The 19,532-nt window shown below is 36.3% G+C and overlaps 1 protein-coding gene across 1 annotated transcript; it reads left to right on the top strand.

The window, feature by feature from the left end:
* Window positions 1-7,942: 7,942 nt before the first annotated feature.
* LOC122031461 lies at window positions 7,943-11,674 on the top strand. The gene is made up of 4 exons (XM_042590576.1): window positions 7,943-8,366; window positions 8,769-9,016; window positions 11,376-11,444; window positions 11,612-11,674. The coding sequence occupies exons 1-4, from the start codon at window positions 7,943-7,945 to the stop codon at window positions 11,672-11,674; spliced, it is 804 nt and encodes a 267-aa protein (XP_042446510.1).
* The last annotated feature ends 7,858 nt before the right edge of the window (window positions 11,675-19,532 follow it).

The raw sequence follows: 19,532 nt of genomic DNA, 5'->3' as shown, positions 1-19,532 counted from the left end.
ACCTATTTAATCTTCATTTTTAGCTAGAATTTATTTATTCTAATAAGTCGTTTTCCTAGTTATGCTCTATAGACCAAATCATCCATAGCCATAGGATATACGCTAAAGTAGCAGACACTAATTAAAACTTTAAGTAAATAGCTAAATAATTACTAAGGACAAAACTGAGATTAACTTATAATCTCAAAAGTCTCACATAGTAGAGAAACAGGGATTTATTCTCCTACTACCTTTATTGTCATAATAGCACATGTGGTATGAATCATATGCTACGATATTATTCTCCTTACTAAAAAGAGTGCATGTTTTCCTCAAATTTAACATCGTATAGATTTTGATCTAGATATACCTAATGTCTAATTCTGAATTCAACATATGAATTCCAATTTGACTTTCAACAAGTTCAATAAATGGTGGTTCATTTACTTCGATCATTATTCAACATAAATGAACTCATCTTAACACAATTATTAAGGTGACCTTAACTTATGAATATATCTCTAATCACAGCTACGTAAGCTATCCCATAAGTAACGGTCTTACCTTTATTTGTACTTAATAAATAGAGATGATTGTCCATGTGAGTGGACCAATCTCAACTTGCCAACATGCTCACCGAGATCTTATATGAATATGACATAATCATATACACTGAATAAATTATGACAAATTACTCAATCAAATCACAATATCTGATTGTTATTATAATATTATTACATTCTATGAAGTTCCAAAGACTTTACATGTTCTTTAAATGACTCTCCAGTCATTGGCTTAGTAAAAAGATATGCAAGCATAACACGTGTAGGGGCATACTTAAGAATTACTTTTCTTTTAGCTACATATCCCTCATAAAGTTATATTTTATAGTTATATGTGCCTTTACTATGATATTTGGGATCCTTGAAAAAAACTATTACAGCTTGATTGTTACAGTAGACAGTTACTGGACTCTCATTGTCCTCAGCAATCTTCAGATGGTTCATGAACCTTCTTAACCAGACTGCTTCTTGTACAACCGTTGAACATGCCACATATTTAGCTTCCATAGTTGACAAAGCTATACAAGCTTGTTTCTTGCTGTTCCATCAGATGACGCCACCATTCAACAAGAACGCATAGCCTGATGTGGATTTTCTATCATCTAGGTCCCCAACCCAATCTACATCTGAATAACCTTTTAGACTTATATCTGATCTTTGAAAACAGAGACAATAATCTATTTTCGTCTTTAGATCTAAATATCCTTTACTGCCTTTCAGTGTCTCGGCCCTGGATTTGACTGGAAACGACTGACTAAGCCAACAATATAGCTATATCAGGATGTGTACACAATATAATGTACATCAAACTACCAATAGCATTGACATATGATTTTTTATTCATCTCAGCTATTTCCTCTGAAGTTTTGGGACACATACTCTTGCTCAAAATAATATCTTTCACAATATGTGTATGTTCTACGTTACAATTAGACATGCTAAAATGATGTAACATTTTATTTATATAAAACTCTTGTGACAAACCCAAAAGTCTTTTAGGATAATCTCTAATGATCTTCACCCCTAAGATGTACTCAGCTTCTCCCATATTCGTTGTATCAAATTATGATGACAGTCACTTCTTGACTTCATTCACATACTCAATGTCATTTCTAGCAATCAGCATACCATCAGCATATAATGATAAAATGACATTTTTTTTCTCTTTTCTAGAAAACACAATGATCCTCATTGATCATTTGGAAACTATAAGATAAAATGACTTCGTTAAATCTTATATTCCATTATCTTGACTCTCGCTTTAGCCCATATATAGACTTTTTAAGTCTACATACTTTCTCCTCTTGGCTTTTAGTAATGAAACTTTTTAGCTGAACCATATAGATTTTCTCATCAAACTCACCATTATGGAAAACGATTTTTACATCTATTTGATGTAATTCCAAGTCATAATGTGCCACAAAGGCCAAAATAACTCGTATTGATACAAATTTCACTACGGGAGAAAATGTCTCTTTAAAGTCAATACCCTCCATTTGGGTATATCCTTTTGCAACTAAATGAACTTTGTATCTGTTAATCAATCTATCAACTTTTCTCTTTATTTTGAGAATCCACTTATTCCCAATAGCCTTTTGACTCGGAGGAAGATCAACTAAGTCCTAAATATGATTTTGAATCGTAGACTTCATTTCTTCAATCATTGCAGCTTTCCATTTTTATTTAACTTTATATCCCAATGCTTCCTCAATGGATTGAGGTTCATCATTGTCAACTGGAAGTGTTATCAATGCCTCATTTTCAATATCAAACTTCTTCTTACGTTTAATTTTACGAACACTTCTTCGTAAGTTGGGTTGTTAAAAAGTCAACTCATGACTTGGCATACCACTCCCACTCAATTGACTAGACTCAGGCATCCCTTTTAATCTCTCTTGTTGATAATATCTCATCTTCCTCAAATAGAGGAACTCTTTTATCAACATTACCTCTGGTTGGGAACTCTGTTTCGAAAAAAGTCGCATCTCTCGAATATGTTTCAGATATGGTTCCATCTAGTTGCTCACCTATGAAAACATAACCTTTGGAGGTCTCATAATATCTAATAAAGATACATTTCTTACCTTAGGTCTCAGTTTTCCATACTTGTGAGAACTATCATGAACATAAGAAGCTGAGCCCCACGGTCTCAGATTACTTAAATTTGATTTTCTGCTTGTCCAATGTTCATATGGGGTAAATGGAACTGACTTTGAAGGCATCTTATTAAGTATATAGGCCGTAGTTAATAATGCATTTCTCTAATAGGAGATGGGAAAATTAGCCTGCGCCATCATAGATCTAACCATTTCAAGAAGAGTCCTATTTCTTCTTTCAGCTATCCCATTTTGCCCTGAAGTTTCAGGCATTGTCAGTTGTCTTATAATCCCTCTATCATTATATATTGTCTTGGATATATCAGGCAAATATTCCCCTTTATGGTTAGTACGTAAAGTCTTAACTTTATGTTCCGTTTGATTCTCAACTTCATTCACATAATGAATGAAGCAATTCAATGCTTTAGATTTATGAGATATCAAATACACATGACCAAAATGAAGAAATCGTCAATAAATGTAATGAAATAGGAAGCTCTATGTCTAGTCTTCACATTCATTGGATCACAAATATCTGAATGAATTAACTGCAATGGTGATTCAACGTATAGCCTTGCCAAATAGTTTTCTAGTTGCTTTTTCAGCAAGATAATGCTCACATATAAACAAGTAAATCTTAGCCTGAGTGTCTAATAGACTCTCTCTAGTCAATTGATTCATACGTTTTTATCCTATGTGTCCTAATATAGCATACCAAATCTCATAGTTATATATGCATCACTAGTTAAAGCAATATTGAAAAACAACCTTCAATTGCATAATTGACATATGGTTTTATATCAAGAACCATAAAAATATTTGTTAAAAAAATATATCTGATTGACATTAAGTCAATCTTAAATTCACCATAAAAACTAATATAATATCCTAAATCAAGAAGACACTTAACGTAAATAAGATTCCATCAAATTTCATGAGCATACAAGATATCATGTAGAAACAAAACACTACCACCACGAAGGTTAAGTTTGCAAGTACCGACTCCTTTGACTTCAACTCTTGCATTGTTTCCTACATAGATCCATTTGTTGTCAGTTGGTATCCGACGGTACTCAACAAATGTAACTCGCTTCCGAACTACATGGTTGGTTGCTCCCGAATCTATAATCCACAAAGGATAAGAATAACTAACAACATTGAACTAGCAATAAAATATTCAGGAAAAGAAGACACACTTGGATTTACCTTTTTCAGCTCAGTGCACTCCTGAGCGAAGTGATCCTTTTTGCCGCAGTTAAAATAAGTCAACTTATTTTAGGTTTTTTTCCAGTCTTTTTTCCTATCTTCTTGATTGAGCCCTGCCCCACAGCAACAACTTCTTTATTTATTCCCTTCCCTTTCTTGAACCATTTCTTTTTCATGGATCCAGATGATCCAATAGAATCGACAGCCACATAGGCTAGTCTAGAAATCCTTGTGGATTCAATTCTCTCCGCCTCCAATTCTACATGATGTGAGATGTCAATGAAAGTCTTGATACTTTTACTGTGAGTTAGGGTTTGCTTCATGGTCTCCCAAGAATCTAAAAGGGAACGAATAACTGCTTGAACCTATTGTTCATCGGTCAACTCATGACCAACAATTTTAAGCTCACGAATCATGTTCAACATCTCCTTGAGATGTTGAACCATTAATACATTCGGACACTTCTTGTAGCTATCAAACTTGATCGTCAACTGTCGAAGTTTGCTCAGACTCACTCCAATATATTTCTCCTTAAGGGCTACCCAGACTGCATGAGCCATAAGATACGACGCATACTCAAAACCTAGATCATCTATCATTAACCTAATCAATATACCCTTTGTAGTGGAATCCTTTTTCTTCTATGCCTTATAGGCATCAAGATCTCGTCTGTACTATGCAGTGGAATCATCTACAAGTTCTACCATAACCTGATTTACAGCCTCCAGAACTTCTTGTTCCTCAAGTACATACTGTATCCTAAGGTGCCAGATCTTATAGCTATCCCCATTAAGTTTTTCACCCTTGTTGAGTTTAACTATAATGTTTTTTGTTACCATAATCTATCATAAATAAACACATTACTTAGTACTCAGTGTAATTCATATGCATACAATTTATGATTGACTCAATATTAATTTAAGTTTGTTTATAAAATCAAGTGATAACTATGTTTTCACTCATCATTCGTATGATCAATCAAATCAATATTGATTAATTCTATTACACACATTCCAACAAATAAACTAATCATTTATTATATCATGATTTCTTTAATTAAATAAATTAATCATTTAATAAAATGAACTAATCATTTATCATGCATCATGTAGAGTAAACAACATAAATAAGCATATGAATGAACATATCATTAATATAAAAATATGTTGCATATTATTAACATATAATAAATTGATATAAACTAAATGGACTACTACTATTCATACATAATGACAGTAACAATAATATAACTCTAATAAACTAGATATACTAATGTCACTCCCACTAGGACAGACACTAGTGAAGTGGCCAAAATTATCCCTTTCAACCTGTACTTATTTGGGGTAATCTCAGGTGGGACAACTTCAGGATTCTCTACCGGATCCACAATCGAATCCTCTTCTGGATCTTCCTCGATCATTTCCGGGTCCTCTTTGAACTCTTCAGGATCTCCTTCAGCCATATGGTGAAGTAGTTCCTCACATAATTCTAAATATGTGATGCATCCTTTATGACGCCCCCAAACATAGTATGTTATCACCTTAGAATACTCTGGCAATGAACGCATTAAAGCCCAGATCATATAACTATCCAGGACTGGAAACTCTTCTCACTCAAGTTTCCAAAATAGGTCATCAAGTCGTCCAACATGTCCGTTGACTCCATAAGCAGAGTTATACTCTATCTATTTCCTCTCTGAGCTTGTTCCGCCGCACTTCGTGACAAGCCAATGTTGTAATCGTCCATGTCATCTAAAAAATTGAAATTAAATAAGTTAATACAAAATCGACTAATCAGTACAAAATCGGATTAATTCAATTTACACAGACATAGAACCAATATAATAAATCAAGAAAAATAATTCTTATTAATTTTAAGAAGTCTAAATCAACTGACCCATTGGACCGTTCGATCGGGAATCCATATCCTAAGCTCCATCCATTGTCTTCATTAGAACTAATATAATTGGACAGAGATTTTCTATACCTATATTCTGTTATTGTTTAATCTAAACTTATTTCAAGCTAATCTTAGACTTATTGATATCCGTTTAATTAAACTAATATCTATTAATTTAAGTTTAACTAATTACAACAAATCTAATTTAATTGATCAAATTAAACCTAATAGAATAAATTTGATTATTTGATCATGTCTGATTTAAGCCCAATTAATCAATTTCAAATCAAATTAATTCTTATTTAGATCAAATTGATTTAATTAAAATTGAACTAACCGATTAATTGAGGCAATTATAATTTATTCTAACGTGCCTGATATATTTATATGTTTAAATACGTAATACGTCAGCTTTATAAAATTATGCATGCAAAAAAAAAAAAAATTCTTTTACTAATTTGAAAACAAATAAATGTTTCATTTTTTTTAATCTCACTTTTCCTCACCAACAAATTTTTTAATCGATTAAATCAATCTATTAAATAAATTTAATCGATTATACTTTCTTTCGCCACTTTCTTCGCCGCACGCTATCCGCCACCTACGTCGCCTCAATTGTACAACTACGACAGACACAATCGTTGGCCACGCCAACCAATTACCGATCTACTGGAGCGATCGCCGGTCCTACTCTTCACGACTCTGTGCCGCCAAGGACTACCGTGAGTTCCTCGCAGCCAGGTAGAAATCACGACTTTGCAATGTTGTTGGCTCTGGGAAAAACAACCACACGCAGTTGCTATTTCCCAACGACTGCGCTTGACGCGTGGCCGAAAGGGTTCGGGTTGTCGTTCTTTTCCTCCGTGGCAACTCGTATTTCCCAGCACCCGACGATGGTGGCAGATCATAATACTGTTACAATCTCGCTTGGCAAAAATAAAAACGTGACGAAGATGAACTCCGTACTGATAAATTTTGATAGTGAACAGAAGACAAGGAGGCATACAACGGGATAAATTCAATTCTCTTATAACTCAAATTTGATCCTGATACCATTGTCGATTCTAAGATGTATGAAATATACTTGCAAATGAAAGAAAAACTATAAACACTTAAAGTGATCCGTTGAAGAAATCGGAGAACAGAGCCGACCCTGAGGTGGTCAACATGGGGCTGACACAGGGCCCCATTTTCTGGTGGGCCCTTTTTTTTTAGATTTTATAGCAAAGTTGACCTATATTAAAAATTTAATTAAAAGGGCCTATTTGTAAATTATAAACTATTATGGACTTTTTTTGTAAAAGTGCCAAAAAAAATTTAACAGCGCAGTGAATATTTCTTCCTCCACCGTTTCACAAAACCTAATGGTTCCGCCTCTTGCAGTTTTGCTCTTCGCCGAAGGCTCAACAGGGACGTTCTCTTGGAATCTTCCCTAAACGGCTAAACTTTAAGAATTTCCACAAGAGAATCAAAGGTAAATTCTCTAATCTGCAATTCTTCCAGTTTCCCCTCTAATTGGAGTATTGGACTATCGTATTCATATTCCTTTTTTTTCTTCTCATACGTTTTACTTAGTAAGGACTTTATATGTGGAAATTGCATATTCCTTCCGTCCTTCTTAATTCTTATGTGGAATATTCCTTCTTTTTCTTGCCGTGGATTTCAATCAAACTCTGAAAATGATCTATTGATCTGATCCCATATAAAAACACTGCTTCTCTAGTTCTTCTATTGCACCTCAGTTTCTGAAGCAGAGTGATGGCCATGAATTCCTCTGTTTCCACTGAAAACTTTTGCCAAACTGATGAACCTGCATTGAGCCTTTGTTTATTATAAGTTTATAACTATTACAGTATGATTTTTTTTTGAATGTTTCTTCCAAAAAAATTATATATATAGCGAAAAGGAATAGAAAAGAACCATGGCATATATTTATTATATAGATTCAGCGCAATTAAAGTGAGATGTCTAGGACTAGAGAAGGAACCTACATAATAATAGGAGAAGCAATTCAATAACAAAGGCTGCCAAAAGTTTATGTCCTTTATATAATTGTATTAGTTAGCATTGATGGTCCCCTTCAATTAGATTGGTTGCAAAATGAACATTTTATAATAAATGCTTGTCTAATATCTATAATAAGTGGTTGTTTGAGAGTTTGATTTTTTTTTTTTGTAGAAAATTAGAATGTCTGATACTATGAAGTATCTATCAGGACATGATAAGCGGAAAAAAAGAAAAAAAGTTGAAGAATTTATTGAGACTCAAAGAGGGGCAATCGACAGATTTGTTGTCAAAGAATCGAAAAATTCATCACTTGAAGATTTGGTTAATGAAGAAAAACAAGAAAACAATAGTAATGAATTAGATGAAGGCTTAGCCATTGAAAATGATATAGAGGGAGATGTGAATGAGATTGAAGGCAATGAAAGTGGTGATGACTTAGACTTTAAAAATAATTATTCTAAAAGTGATGATGATGCTATTAATGAAGTGAATGAAGAACCAAGTTCATCAATTCGACTTGACATTTTTGATCCTAAAAATTGGGAGAATTTAGATCCCAAGTGGAAGGATCAATTAGTGGAAAAGGGTCCTATAAGAAATGTATTAACAGGGAAAGGTCCCAAAGACAGATCAAATAGATGATTCTCTTCAGATTTCTATACTCGTATTTTGCCAAATGGTCAAAAACACCATAGAGATTGGTTGGTCTATTCAAAAGCACTTGATAAAGCATTTTATTTTTGTTGCAAGTTGTTCAAAAGGGGGCCTCAATCAAGTCAACTAGCAAATGAGGGATACTGCGATTGGGGACATCTTAGTAGCAGACTTAAGGAATATGAGACAAATATTGAGCATATCAATTATTATGCTAGTTGGTCTGAGTTGTGTATCAGGTTAATGAAGGGTACAACAATTGATCATGCTATTCAAGTTCAAATCATGAAGGCAAAAGAGCATTGGAGGAAGGTATTACACCGATTAATTTCACTTGTGAAATTTTTGGCTAAACAAAATATAGCATTTCGTGGTAGTAATGAGAAACTTTATGATGATAACAATGGAAATTTTATGGCTGCTGTTGAGATGATTGCTGAGTGGGACTCAGTGATGAAGGAGCATATTGAAAGAAATACACATCATCATTATCTTAGCCACAAAATTCAGAATGAATTGATATGCTTGTTAGCTTCTCAAATAAAGAGTTCTATTCTTGAAAACATTAAAAAAGCTAAGTTCTTTTCTGTAATACTTGATTGCACTCCTGATGTTAGTAACTAAGAGCAAATGACTTTGGTTATAAGATGTGTTGATGTTTCTATAAGCCCAATGAAAGTAGAAGAATACTTTTTGAGAATTTTAAAAGTGGATGATACAACAGGACAAGGGTTGTTTGAAGAATTGCAAAATATGTTGAAAAGTTTTAATCTTGATATTGATAATGTGAGAGGGCAGGGATATGATAATGGGGCAAATATGAAAGGGAAGCACCAAGGCGCACAAAAAAAATTGTTGGATATAAATCCTAGAGCATTATATACTCCATGTGGTTGTCATTGTTTGAATTTAACACTTTGTGATATTGCAAATTCCTGTGGAAAAGCGAAAGATTTTTTTGGAGTAGTACAACGAATTTATACAATATTTTCTCATTCTAAAAAGAGGTGGAAGATTTTGATAGATCATGTAAAAGTAAAAGGTTTAACTCTCAAGCTATTGTCAATCACTCGATGGGAAAGTCGTACTGAAAGTGTAAAAGCAGTGGTACTTCAAGCTCAATAAATCAGAGAAGCTTTACTTCAAGTTGCAGAAGAAAACGACACTGACTCTAAAATAAGAAGTGATACTAAGTCTTTAGCAACATTTGAACTCGGAAATTTTAAATTTTTAGTGGGTATAATTATTTGGTATGATATATTGGGTAAAGTTAATATTGTTAGCAAAAGCTTACGATATGAAAACATGCTTATTGACGTTGCTATGACCAAGATTAAGGAGTTAATTGCTTCTTTTGAAGAGTAGAGAGAATCTGGATTTGGACAAGCTATCAATACAACAAAAGAACTTGCTTCAACAATGGAGATTGATCTTGTTTTTCCTGAAAAAAAGACAAATATATAGAAAAAGACATTTTGATGAGGTTACATGTGAGTCTTCAAAACTACCTCAAGAATCTGTCGAGGAAGTTTTTAAAGTTCATTATTTCTTATTCATAGTAGATCAAACAATTGGGTCATTGAAGAAAAGGTTTGAGCAATATGAGGAATATGAAAATATTTTTGGATTTCTTTTCATAGTTGAAAAGTTGAGTTCATTGATTGATGAGGACTTGAAAGCTCGTTGCAAGAATCTTGAAAGGAAACTACAAAGAAAAAATGGTACAAGACAAGATGTTTCAGATTTGGATGGAGATGACTTATATCAAGAACTGAAAATCATACAACATATTCTACCAAAAGAAACAAAAACAGCAAGTGAAATACTAATTTTTTTGCAAAGAATGAATTATTTCCCGAATTCATTCATTGCATACAGGATATATTAACTATTCCGGTGACTATCGCATCTACAGAAAGAAATTTTTCTAAATTGAAGTTGTTGAAATCTTATTTGAAATCAACCATGACCCAAACAAGATTGAATGCATTAGCTATGATTTCGATTGAGAGTGAGATTTTAGAAAAACTCAATTATGAAAAATTGATCGATGACTTTACAGATAAAATTACAGGAAGATCAATTTTTCATAGTTAATTGTAATAGTTCTTTTTCATTTCCTAATACCGAGTATTAGCAACATTGAATATAATGTTTTCATTATTATGAATTTTAGTTTATGTGCTCTGTTGAAGAATTATTATATAGTATCCATTTTATTATTTTTTATCTGAATTTTAAAAAACTCAATTATGGCTTTTTTTTTTTTTTTTTGTACCGGACCCTTCAAAATCTAGGACCGATCCTCTCGGAGAAGAAAGTTTTCCGATGATCTTGTGTTCTTTGTTCATGTTGTCGGAAGAGCGATTACGAACGAAAAGCTCTTCACAAATTCATAAACGAAATCCCTTTGCTTCCGTGAATGATCCTCCTCCAATGATACAAAATCAGCCCAACGTTTTGATTTGCTTGGACTTTACAGGGAGAAGAGTGAACACCTCTTGCCCTTGTCAACGTGTGTCATTCACTTGGCAACGTGTGCTGTAACTGCACACGTCCAACAGGGACCACGGCGAACTGGTTCCTTCCGCCATCGCTGGAATGAAATTTTCTCACGTTTTTCAGGTCCCAGGAAGGTATGGTGGCGTTAGGTGAGATTAGGGCTTCTTGGGGATTTTATGTTCGTCGGCGCTGGCATTTTGAAAACGCAAGAAATCAAATGCCACTATTTAATGTTCGTGTAAGTCAAAATAATGATAATACAAGAAAACATTATTTTACAATCTATGTAATATATCTTTGTGAAAACGCAAATGCCACTATTTAATAGGAAATCAAATGAATTAACTCATTAGTGATAACAACTTATAGAAAAATGCACATGTAAAGAATTGAATCCTTGACATGCCGATAAAAAAAATGAAGTCCCATTGTACTTGTTTCTCATGTGTTTTTGTTGTTTGTTCAACAGTTGTGGGCCATGAACATGGAATCTGGTCCCGTTACAACTTTTCGGGCCCATGAGCATTTAAGACCGAAGGTAAATTCTTGGTTTCAAGTAGTTTAGATTTTCTGTCACCCAAATAATATTATTGCCTATATTCTGAGATGGAACTATTCCGGTGACTATAATTTGCACTTCTCTGCAGCTTTGTGACCTTTATGCAATTGATTTAATCTTTTACAAATTTGATTGCTGCTTTATAGTGGCGACGGATTGCATGTCGCAACCGGATGTTATTGTCACGCTCCGGAGGAGTCCCTATCTGAGAAAATTTCGGCAGCATCTCCCCTGTACGATGGACAATCTGAAACTTTTCTACATCCTCATATACCTCAGCCACATGCGGCTGGAATAATAACAGGTAAATAAAACATCACCACGCAGTTTATATAAATATAAGCAAACCAAAGCAGTAATACCATGACTCAAAATCAACCCTACTCAACTACACTCGTAAAGCTCAAATCCGATGAACTCACCTCTTCTGCCGTCTAAGCAGGCATATAGTAGAATAAATCCAAATCATACCAAAAATCCATCAAACGATAAGAATCCATACAATATCATAAGTAAAACAATACAAGACTAAAAACAAAGTCTGATAGAGAAACTAAGAATAAATAACAACTCAAGACCCGCAAAGGACTAGCACTACGTGCAGATGGGGACTAGCGACTGGAACTGCTCCGGACAGGCTCAACCTGAAAATATAACAACAATGGAGGCGGGGTGAGTCCAACACTCAGCAGGTACAACTGATATGCAAAGTAAGGAAATAACACCTAGCACTAATCATGTGCACAGTCTTCTGATAAAAATAAAGGTAAATGCAAACCGAAGTAAACAGAAGAGAAACTGTACTAACCAAGACTTGGGTATAAGGACAAACAGTCCGAAAGGTATAGAAGACCTATATGCATGTCAAACATAGGTATCCAAACAATATGCAGCATATAAATGCAGCAAACACAAACACAAGCAATAAATGCATCATGCATATGAAGCGTCATGGTCACCCCGACACCAGTCAGCCGACTCACAACCAAAAGTGGGACCGAGTGGGTGTGACGTACCAACTACTCGATGGTGGCACGGGCCGGGATTGTCGAGATACACATACTCCTACCCCAAATCATAAATGGGGAGGCGATGCTCTCATCTCTCCCACTATGACGGGAGGGATCTCTAACGTGCATGCACGTCACACTACCCTACCAGCGGACCAACCGGAGCAACGAGAAGCAAGCCGTACACTCTGCACCACCATGAACACGCTACAACTGAGCACAACAGGAGCGCGATGAACGGTAATGTCGAGCTCGATAATGGAGCAATCTATCACACATCATGCTATCATGCAAATGGTGCATGACACTAAGCATGATATTATACTAAACCGATCTATGGACATATAATGATGTGCACCATAGAAAACAAATCATATCAAAGTACACTGATCAAATAAGGTATCAAACCTAGGTCCTGAACATGGGAAACATGGTTATATCACTACTCCTATGAGCATGTGTAATCAGGTACATAACAACACGAAATGCAAAACAAACAATCAATCAAGCAGGTAACAGGTAATCGGGTAGTGATTAACCGAAACAAATGAGGAACATAATTAATGCAACTTGTTAATTTCATTACTATGCATATCAAAGACAATAAGTCAAAAGTACCCGCCTCCGACAAAAGAAAGGTCCAATTCCGACTCCGAGATATACGTCTCGCGTCAAAGTCCTGTAATACCAAACATACATTTTTTATTTAGCTACAAATTAAACGAATAGCCAAACAAAAATCTTTAAGAACAATTTTAGGGAAAACCCCTAGACCATAAATCTCAATCTACCTAAAACAAATCCAACTAATCAACACAACACAATTAACTAACCCTAATCAAGACATAATCTACCACAAGGATACCATTCTCTACTCCTTACCTCACTGCTCTAAAGCTTCTGTCGATAGCACCACTGGAGATCGTCTTGTTACTGCTAGATCAAGATTTGCAGCCGATATCGCTGTCGGCTGCTGGAACAACAGTAAGTGGCTGTAGAACACTCCCTCACTGCCTGGACTACAAGATCAGGAAGAACATGAACTGAGACCTTGCCACAACCCAAATTTCCGAAGCTAGGTATGGCCCTTACCTTCAAGATTTGGCTAGGGCAGAGAAATTATGGATCGACACTAGGGTTGAGAAGTTGTTAACTTGATCGTCACTGCTCGGGGCGGTGGCCGGCGGTAAGAGGAGAGGAGATGGGTCGGCGACGGTGTTGAGTGAGTCTAGGGCAGAGGATGGATCGGATGGTGGCCATGGCTTGGCTGAGGCGGGAGGAGAAGAGAAAGCGTGGTGGCGTCCGGTGTGCTCGGGAGGAGCGGCGATGTCGGCCTCGTGTGAGCTGGGGTGGATCTAGGGCACGCTAAGTTCGGGCGGAGTGAGAGAAACTCCGTTCGGTGGTGGAAGAAATTCGGCGGGAGAAGGAGAGAAAGGCGTGGCGCACTTGCCCAGCTAGGGCCACAAGGAGGTCACTTGGCTGGGAGAGGGAAAGTGCCGACTTCCCTTGGTCCGAGGCTTATTCACGCGTGGGAGAGGAGGAGGAACGAGTGGCGGTTAGGGCTCCTGACAAGGCGTCGACTCGGAGGGAAAGAAGAAGAGCAGCTGGGAAAGAAATAAGAGAAAAGAAAAAAAGAAAAGAAAAGGAAAAGGAAATAAAACTTTTCCTCATTAAAACAGGGTAGCCTAAACAGTATCCCTTCAAAATAAGTCATACGGACTCCGTAAAATTCTAAAAAAATTTCAAAAATTCAAAAAATCTTATAAAGATTATTTCTTTATTTTACATTCTCCCCACTAAAATAAAATTTGGTCCCCAAATTTCGTTATCTACCATCGCAAGTACTAACAACAGATATAGAGTATAAATCTGAGCGATAAATAAATCACATACCTCAAGTAAAAGATTGGGATATCGAGCTTGGATAGTATCCTCGAGCTCCCAAGTAGCCTCCTCGTCCGAATGATCTTGCCATCCTACTTTAACCAATTGGATAGTCTTGTTCCAGCGACGCTCTTTTCCCGGAATCTTTAACCTCCTAAGTAATGAGGGGTGGAATATCGCCAACACATGCGTAGTCGTATCTCAGGCGAAGATACGTGGAATACATCGTGAGCGCGATAGGGGACGGTGGTAGTGCCCGTCGGTAGCTACCGCTCCGATCCTTTCCAAGATCTCGAAGGACCAATGTACCGTGCTAGCTTACCTCAGAGGCTAAATCTCTTCACCCCTTTCGTGGGTGAAACTTGCGAAACATGGTGCGGAGAAACTCTAGTGGTGCTCGCGTCTCCGATCACATAACCCTTGGACGGTCCTGCGCGCATCCTCCGTCGTCAAAGTGCGGACCAACTCTGCATCCCATCGAACTCTATGAGGTCCCAACAATGGGCCTCTCCAACCTCAACCGGAGGACGGGTGTCAGGTCTACCATACAGCCTCAGCGGTGCCATCTGATAGCCGAATGGAAGCATGTTGTTGTAGGCAAACTCTACTAATGGCGGATGGTCCTCCCAGCGCCTCAACCATAACATATGACCTCAGGTCCTCTAAAGTCAGATGGTCCGCTCACATCCGCCCATCGCGTCTGGATGGAAGGTGCACTCGAAGCGGCTCGTGTGCCCAAGGCACTTGGACGCTTCGGGAAATGAGACGTAAACCGTGGATCTCTATCCGAAATGATACTCAACGGAACACCATGTAGTCTGATAATCTCCCGACAATACAGATCTGCCAATCGATCCAGAGGATCAGTCCTCCGGATCGCTAAGAAGTGCGCGGATTTGGTTAATCGATCAACGATTACCCAAATCGCGTCATGGCTTTGTTGTGTCCTCGGCAACCCTACCACAAAGTCCATGGTAATGTGATCCCACTTCCACTCAGGAATAGGAATCCGCTGAAGTAACCCTGCAGGTCTCTGGTGCTCAGCCTTCACCTGCTGAAAAACAAGACATCTAGCTACAAAATCCACGATGTCTTTCTTCATACCTTTCCACCAATAGGAACGCCTCAAGTCTCGATACATACGGGTCCCGCCTGGATGAATAGCAAATTGAGAACGACGAGCCTCCTGAAGTAGCTCCTGTAAGACCGGATGAGACTGAGGTACGCACAATCTGCCTCGGAAGTATATAACACCCTCCTCGTCTCGTGTAAACTCGGTCTGCTGCCCAGAAACTATCTGACTGCTAATGAACTGCAAATGCTGATCACCAGCCTGTGCCTCTCGGATCTTCGTCTTGATCGATGATTGAGCAACCATAGTAACAAGAATACCCTGCTCTGTAGTGTTAGAGTGTATACTAAAAGCCTAGCTTTTGGTATAAACATTTATCTAGAAATAAGAATCACATTGGTCAAATGTCTACATTTGTGATAAATGTAGTTGTTCAATTAATTTATATTGTAGATAACATGGTGTGTGGTGTCACACACAGAGGATCATGTTATCAGTACCTTATAAATTATAAACAGTAGCTCACGACCAAGATGGAAAGGAACAAACCATTTGAAGGTCGTAGTGTAATTAGGTATTAGTTTATCTTAACTATATAATTACACTAGTACACTTAGAGTGTATTGAGTAGGACCATTAGAGGTCGTTTCTTTTATACTGACTTTATAAAGAAACAAAGACCTCAGTTATTATGGAAGTGTGCTCTTAATCCTAATATAATAACAAGCATATATTTGATATTTATTTCTTTAATTTGTCGATGGGTGAGATTTAGTTGATGAATCAATAAGCCCGATAAGTTGGGAAATGATATCACTTATAGTGTGTTGTTGATTATAGAAGGAAACTGTGTCCTAGAGATACTAGGTTGAGAATGTCCCAAGAGGAGCTCAAAAATTGTCATGTTAAACCCCGCGGTGGACTTAGTCGACATGACGATGAAGTTGAGTGGTACTACTTGAGCTAGATATTAATTAAGTGAGTTGTCAGAACTTACTTAATTAGTGGACATTGTTATCTTAAACACGGGAGACTAACACACTCATAATAAGAAGGAGCCCAAAATGTAATTTGGGATTGGTGCGGTAGTAATAATTCTCTAGTGGAATGAATTATTATCGATAAAATCAAGTTGGGGCGAACACGGATGCTTAATTTTATCGGAGACCAAACCAATTCCTCCTCTGGTCCCTATCGTAGCCTCTTATTTATAGAGTTCTATACCCACCTATACCCACCCTATACCCACGATAAGGGGGAGAGCTTGGGAACCGAAGCTTGCCTAGGTATAAAATTGGTGGCCCTAGGCTAGCTTGAACCCAAGCTAGTGTGGACAATTAAATTAAAAAGAGATTTTAATTTTAATTTTTATTATGGAAGAAATAATTTATTAAAGAGAATTAAAATTAAAATATCTCTCTTGTAAAAGATCTACAAAAGATTAAAGAAAGAGATTAAATCTCTTTCCTTATTTGTAGATTGGTGAGATATTTATTTTCTCTTTAAAATTATCCACATGTTGATAAAATTAAAATTATAGAAATTTCCTTTTTATCAACCATGAAGAGATTTTTAAAGAGAAATTTTATTTTTAAAATTTCCGGAAACAAATTAGGAAGTTTTAATTTGTTGATTAAAACTTGTCTAATTTATTTCCTCTTGATGTGGCTGGCCATTAGAGATTAATTGGGAAATATTTTATTTTTCTCAATTAAATCATGTCAAGGAATTAAGGAAATTTTATTGTAATTAAATTTCCTAATTTGCCTAGGCCAAGGAATATAAAAGAAGGGGTGAGGGTGCCTTCACGAGACACAACCTCTATTATTTTCTCTCCCCTTTTGGTTCCTTGGTGTGGCCGGCCATCCTCTCCGAACCTCTCTCTTCCCTTGGAGCTCTTGTGGTGGCCGGATACTACTTGGAGAAGAAGAAGAAGAAGGAGAGGAGCATCTCTTGGAGCTTGGTTAGTGTTTTGATTTTCTTCCTTGGTGAAGCTTTTTGGCCGAACCTAGCTAGGAGGAGAAGAAGGTGGTTGGTGGTTTCTCATCTCGGAAGATCGTTGCCCACACAACGTCCGGGTTAGAAGAGGAATATGGTAGAAGATCAAGAGGTTTTCTTAAAGGTATAACTAGTAATTTTTCTTTCCGCATCATACTAGTTATTTTGGAAATAATACTAAATACAAGAGGCATATGATTCTAGAGTTTCAATTTGTTTTCGATATAGTGTTCTTTTGTTTTTTTTTCCTTGTGATTTGATTGTTCTTTTCGGTTAACCTAAAGTTATTTTAGGAAATTAAATATTAGCTTTCTATAAAAGGTTTTGTCTAGTCGTGGTGGTTGCTCCCATATCCAAGAAGCCATGTGCCTCGCCATGCAGCAATTATGGAATTAATATTTAATGGAATTAATAACTTAGGTGACTTGAGTCACGTGTTAAGTTCCGCAGGAGATCCAAGTCAAAACCTAAAAGAACAAATAGATTAAGTTTTGATCAAACGTGTTAAGTTCATGCAGATCCAAAATTTAATTTAAAGAACACATGGTAGCTAGGAAAAGGTTCGGACACCTTTGTACAAAAATTTTGTACAATGGAACCTCTAGGCTTTTCGAGTAGCAACCAACAATTGGTATCGAGCTAGGGTTTTGCCTCTCGTATTTGGTATTAGTTTAATTATGCACACATAATTTAGGTAGGATAATAGTAGGATGTGCTAACTTTGTGGATGCAGGATCCAACTATTATGGCTTATAGTTTTATGTGTGTGATTGGACATGTCAAGGGCATTTATATGTGCATGATTGTATTATAAAATACGGCAGTTATATTTAGTTTTATTAGGATTTTATTTTGATCTAGATACATGTACATTCCTTTTATGGAATATAGGATCAAAATTGTAAAATTCTATTTATGTCATGGATCGAATCTCAAAGCGTGGAACCTTCTAGGGACACGCAGCAAGAGAGCAGATGGATGCACTGGACGATGGCGGTGCCCCAAATATGGCGACTTGGGATGACAACACAATCTAAAGATAAAGCCATAATAGTTGAAAATTAGATTTTCTATTTATTGCTTTTATATTGTCTTGTGTGTTAGTTTACAAGTTTAGTAGGCTAGCATAGTTAAAATTCCTCATTAATAAATAACTAAGTGGGAGAGGATTTAAGTAAATCCCATGGTCTCCATTCTCGGTTTGTAAGTGATGCAAACAAGGCTCGTTGGCCTTGTCATGTTCCTCCATATGCGCTAACGGTTGGGATCACTGAAACGGACCACTTTTTGGATGATTATAGGAAGTTAATTAGGCGTGTGTTCGGAAGGGCATAATCTTATTAATGGACTTAGTGTCAAGTAATGGTATACTTAGACACATCTAATAGTATCCTCCCATCGAGTCACTGCTATTATTGTTGTGTGAAATGAAACCAACTATTAAATAAACTAGGTTGACAAGATAATAAAATTAAAGGGTTAAAACCCTCTTACAAATGATTGATTTTGTATCGTCCACAAAAAAACAAGATTTTTGAGATAATTTTATTTGTCAAGTTACGTTGACAAGATAGTTAATGGGTAAGACCCTCCTCTTACAAATGTTGATTTTATCGTCCACACCTACGCACAAAATTCTGATTGTTTAGGTGTTGGTAAATTTAAATAGTATTGTTAGAGGAATCAATATTATTTTAAAGTCTTGACCAAATATTTGATTAAAGATAGACCAACTATTAATTTTATTCATTATAAAGTAAGGTTGACGAGATAATAAAATTAAAATTTCCTCTAATTTGTATCGTCCTAGCGTTACATCTGAAATTCATGGGGATTTTAAGGAGTTGGTCTTAACCAAATATTTTGTGATTCTTAGGATGATGGTCAATCCCTAGATATACTTTAGGATAGACTTATTGGTCCCAATTATAATTGATTGGAAATAGGACTTGGACATTAAGGTAGGTATCTTCTTAGAACTAAGAACAATTTAGGTGTATTTAATTCATTAGTTGAAACATGTCTAGTGGTGTTATCTACCGGAACACGGAGTGTAGATACAAGATGCCATTAATCATGTCCGCAATCTATGCGAGGTTAGAA

This window comes from Zingiber officinale, chromosome 11A (genome assembly GCF_018446385.1).
Source record: "Zingiber officinale cultivar Zhangliang chromosome 11A, Zo_v1.1, whole genome shotgun sequence".
Lineage (NCBI taxonomy): Eukaryota > Viridiplantae > Streptophyta > Magnoliopsida > Zingiberales > Zingiberaceae > Zingiber > Zingiber officinale.
Note: the sequence above shows the minus strand (reverse complement) of the source record. Positions and strands in the feature narration are given on the sequence as shown.

Bases quoted from the DNA above. Each gene is read 5' to 3' on its own strand.
- LOC122031461 (XM_042590576.1), top strand. From the start codon at position 7,943: ATGAAGTATCTATCAGGACATGATAAGCGGAAAAAAAGAAAAAAAGTT. The intron at 9,017-11,375 runs GTTAGTAACTAA...TTTGTTCAACAG, and splicing joins TACTTGATTGCACTCCTGAT to TTGTGGGCCATGAACATGGA. The intron at 11,445-11,611 runs GTAAATTCTTGG...GCTGCTTTATAG, and splicing joins ATGAGCATTTAAGACCGAAG to TGGCGACGGATTGCATGTCG.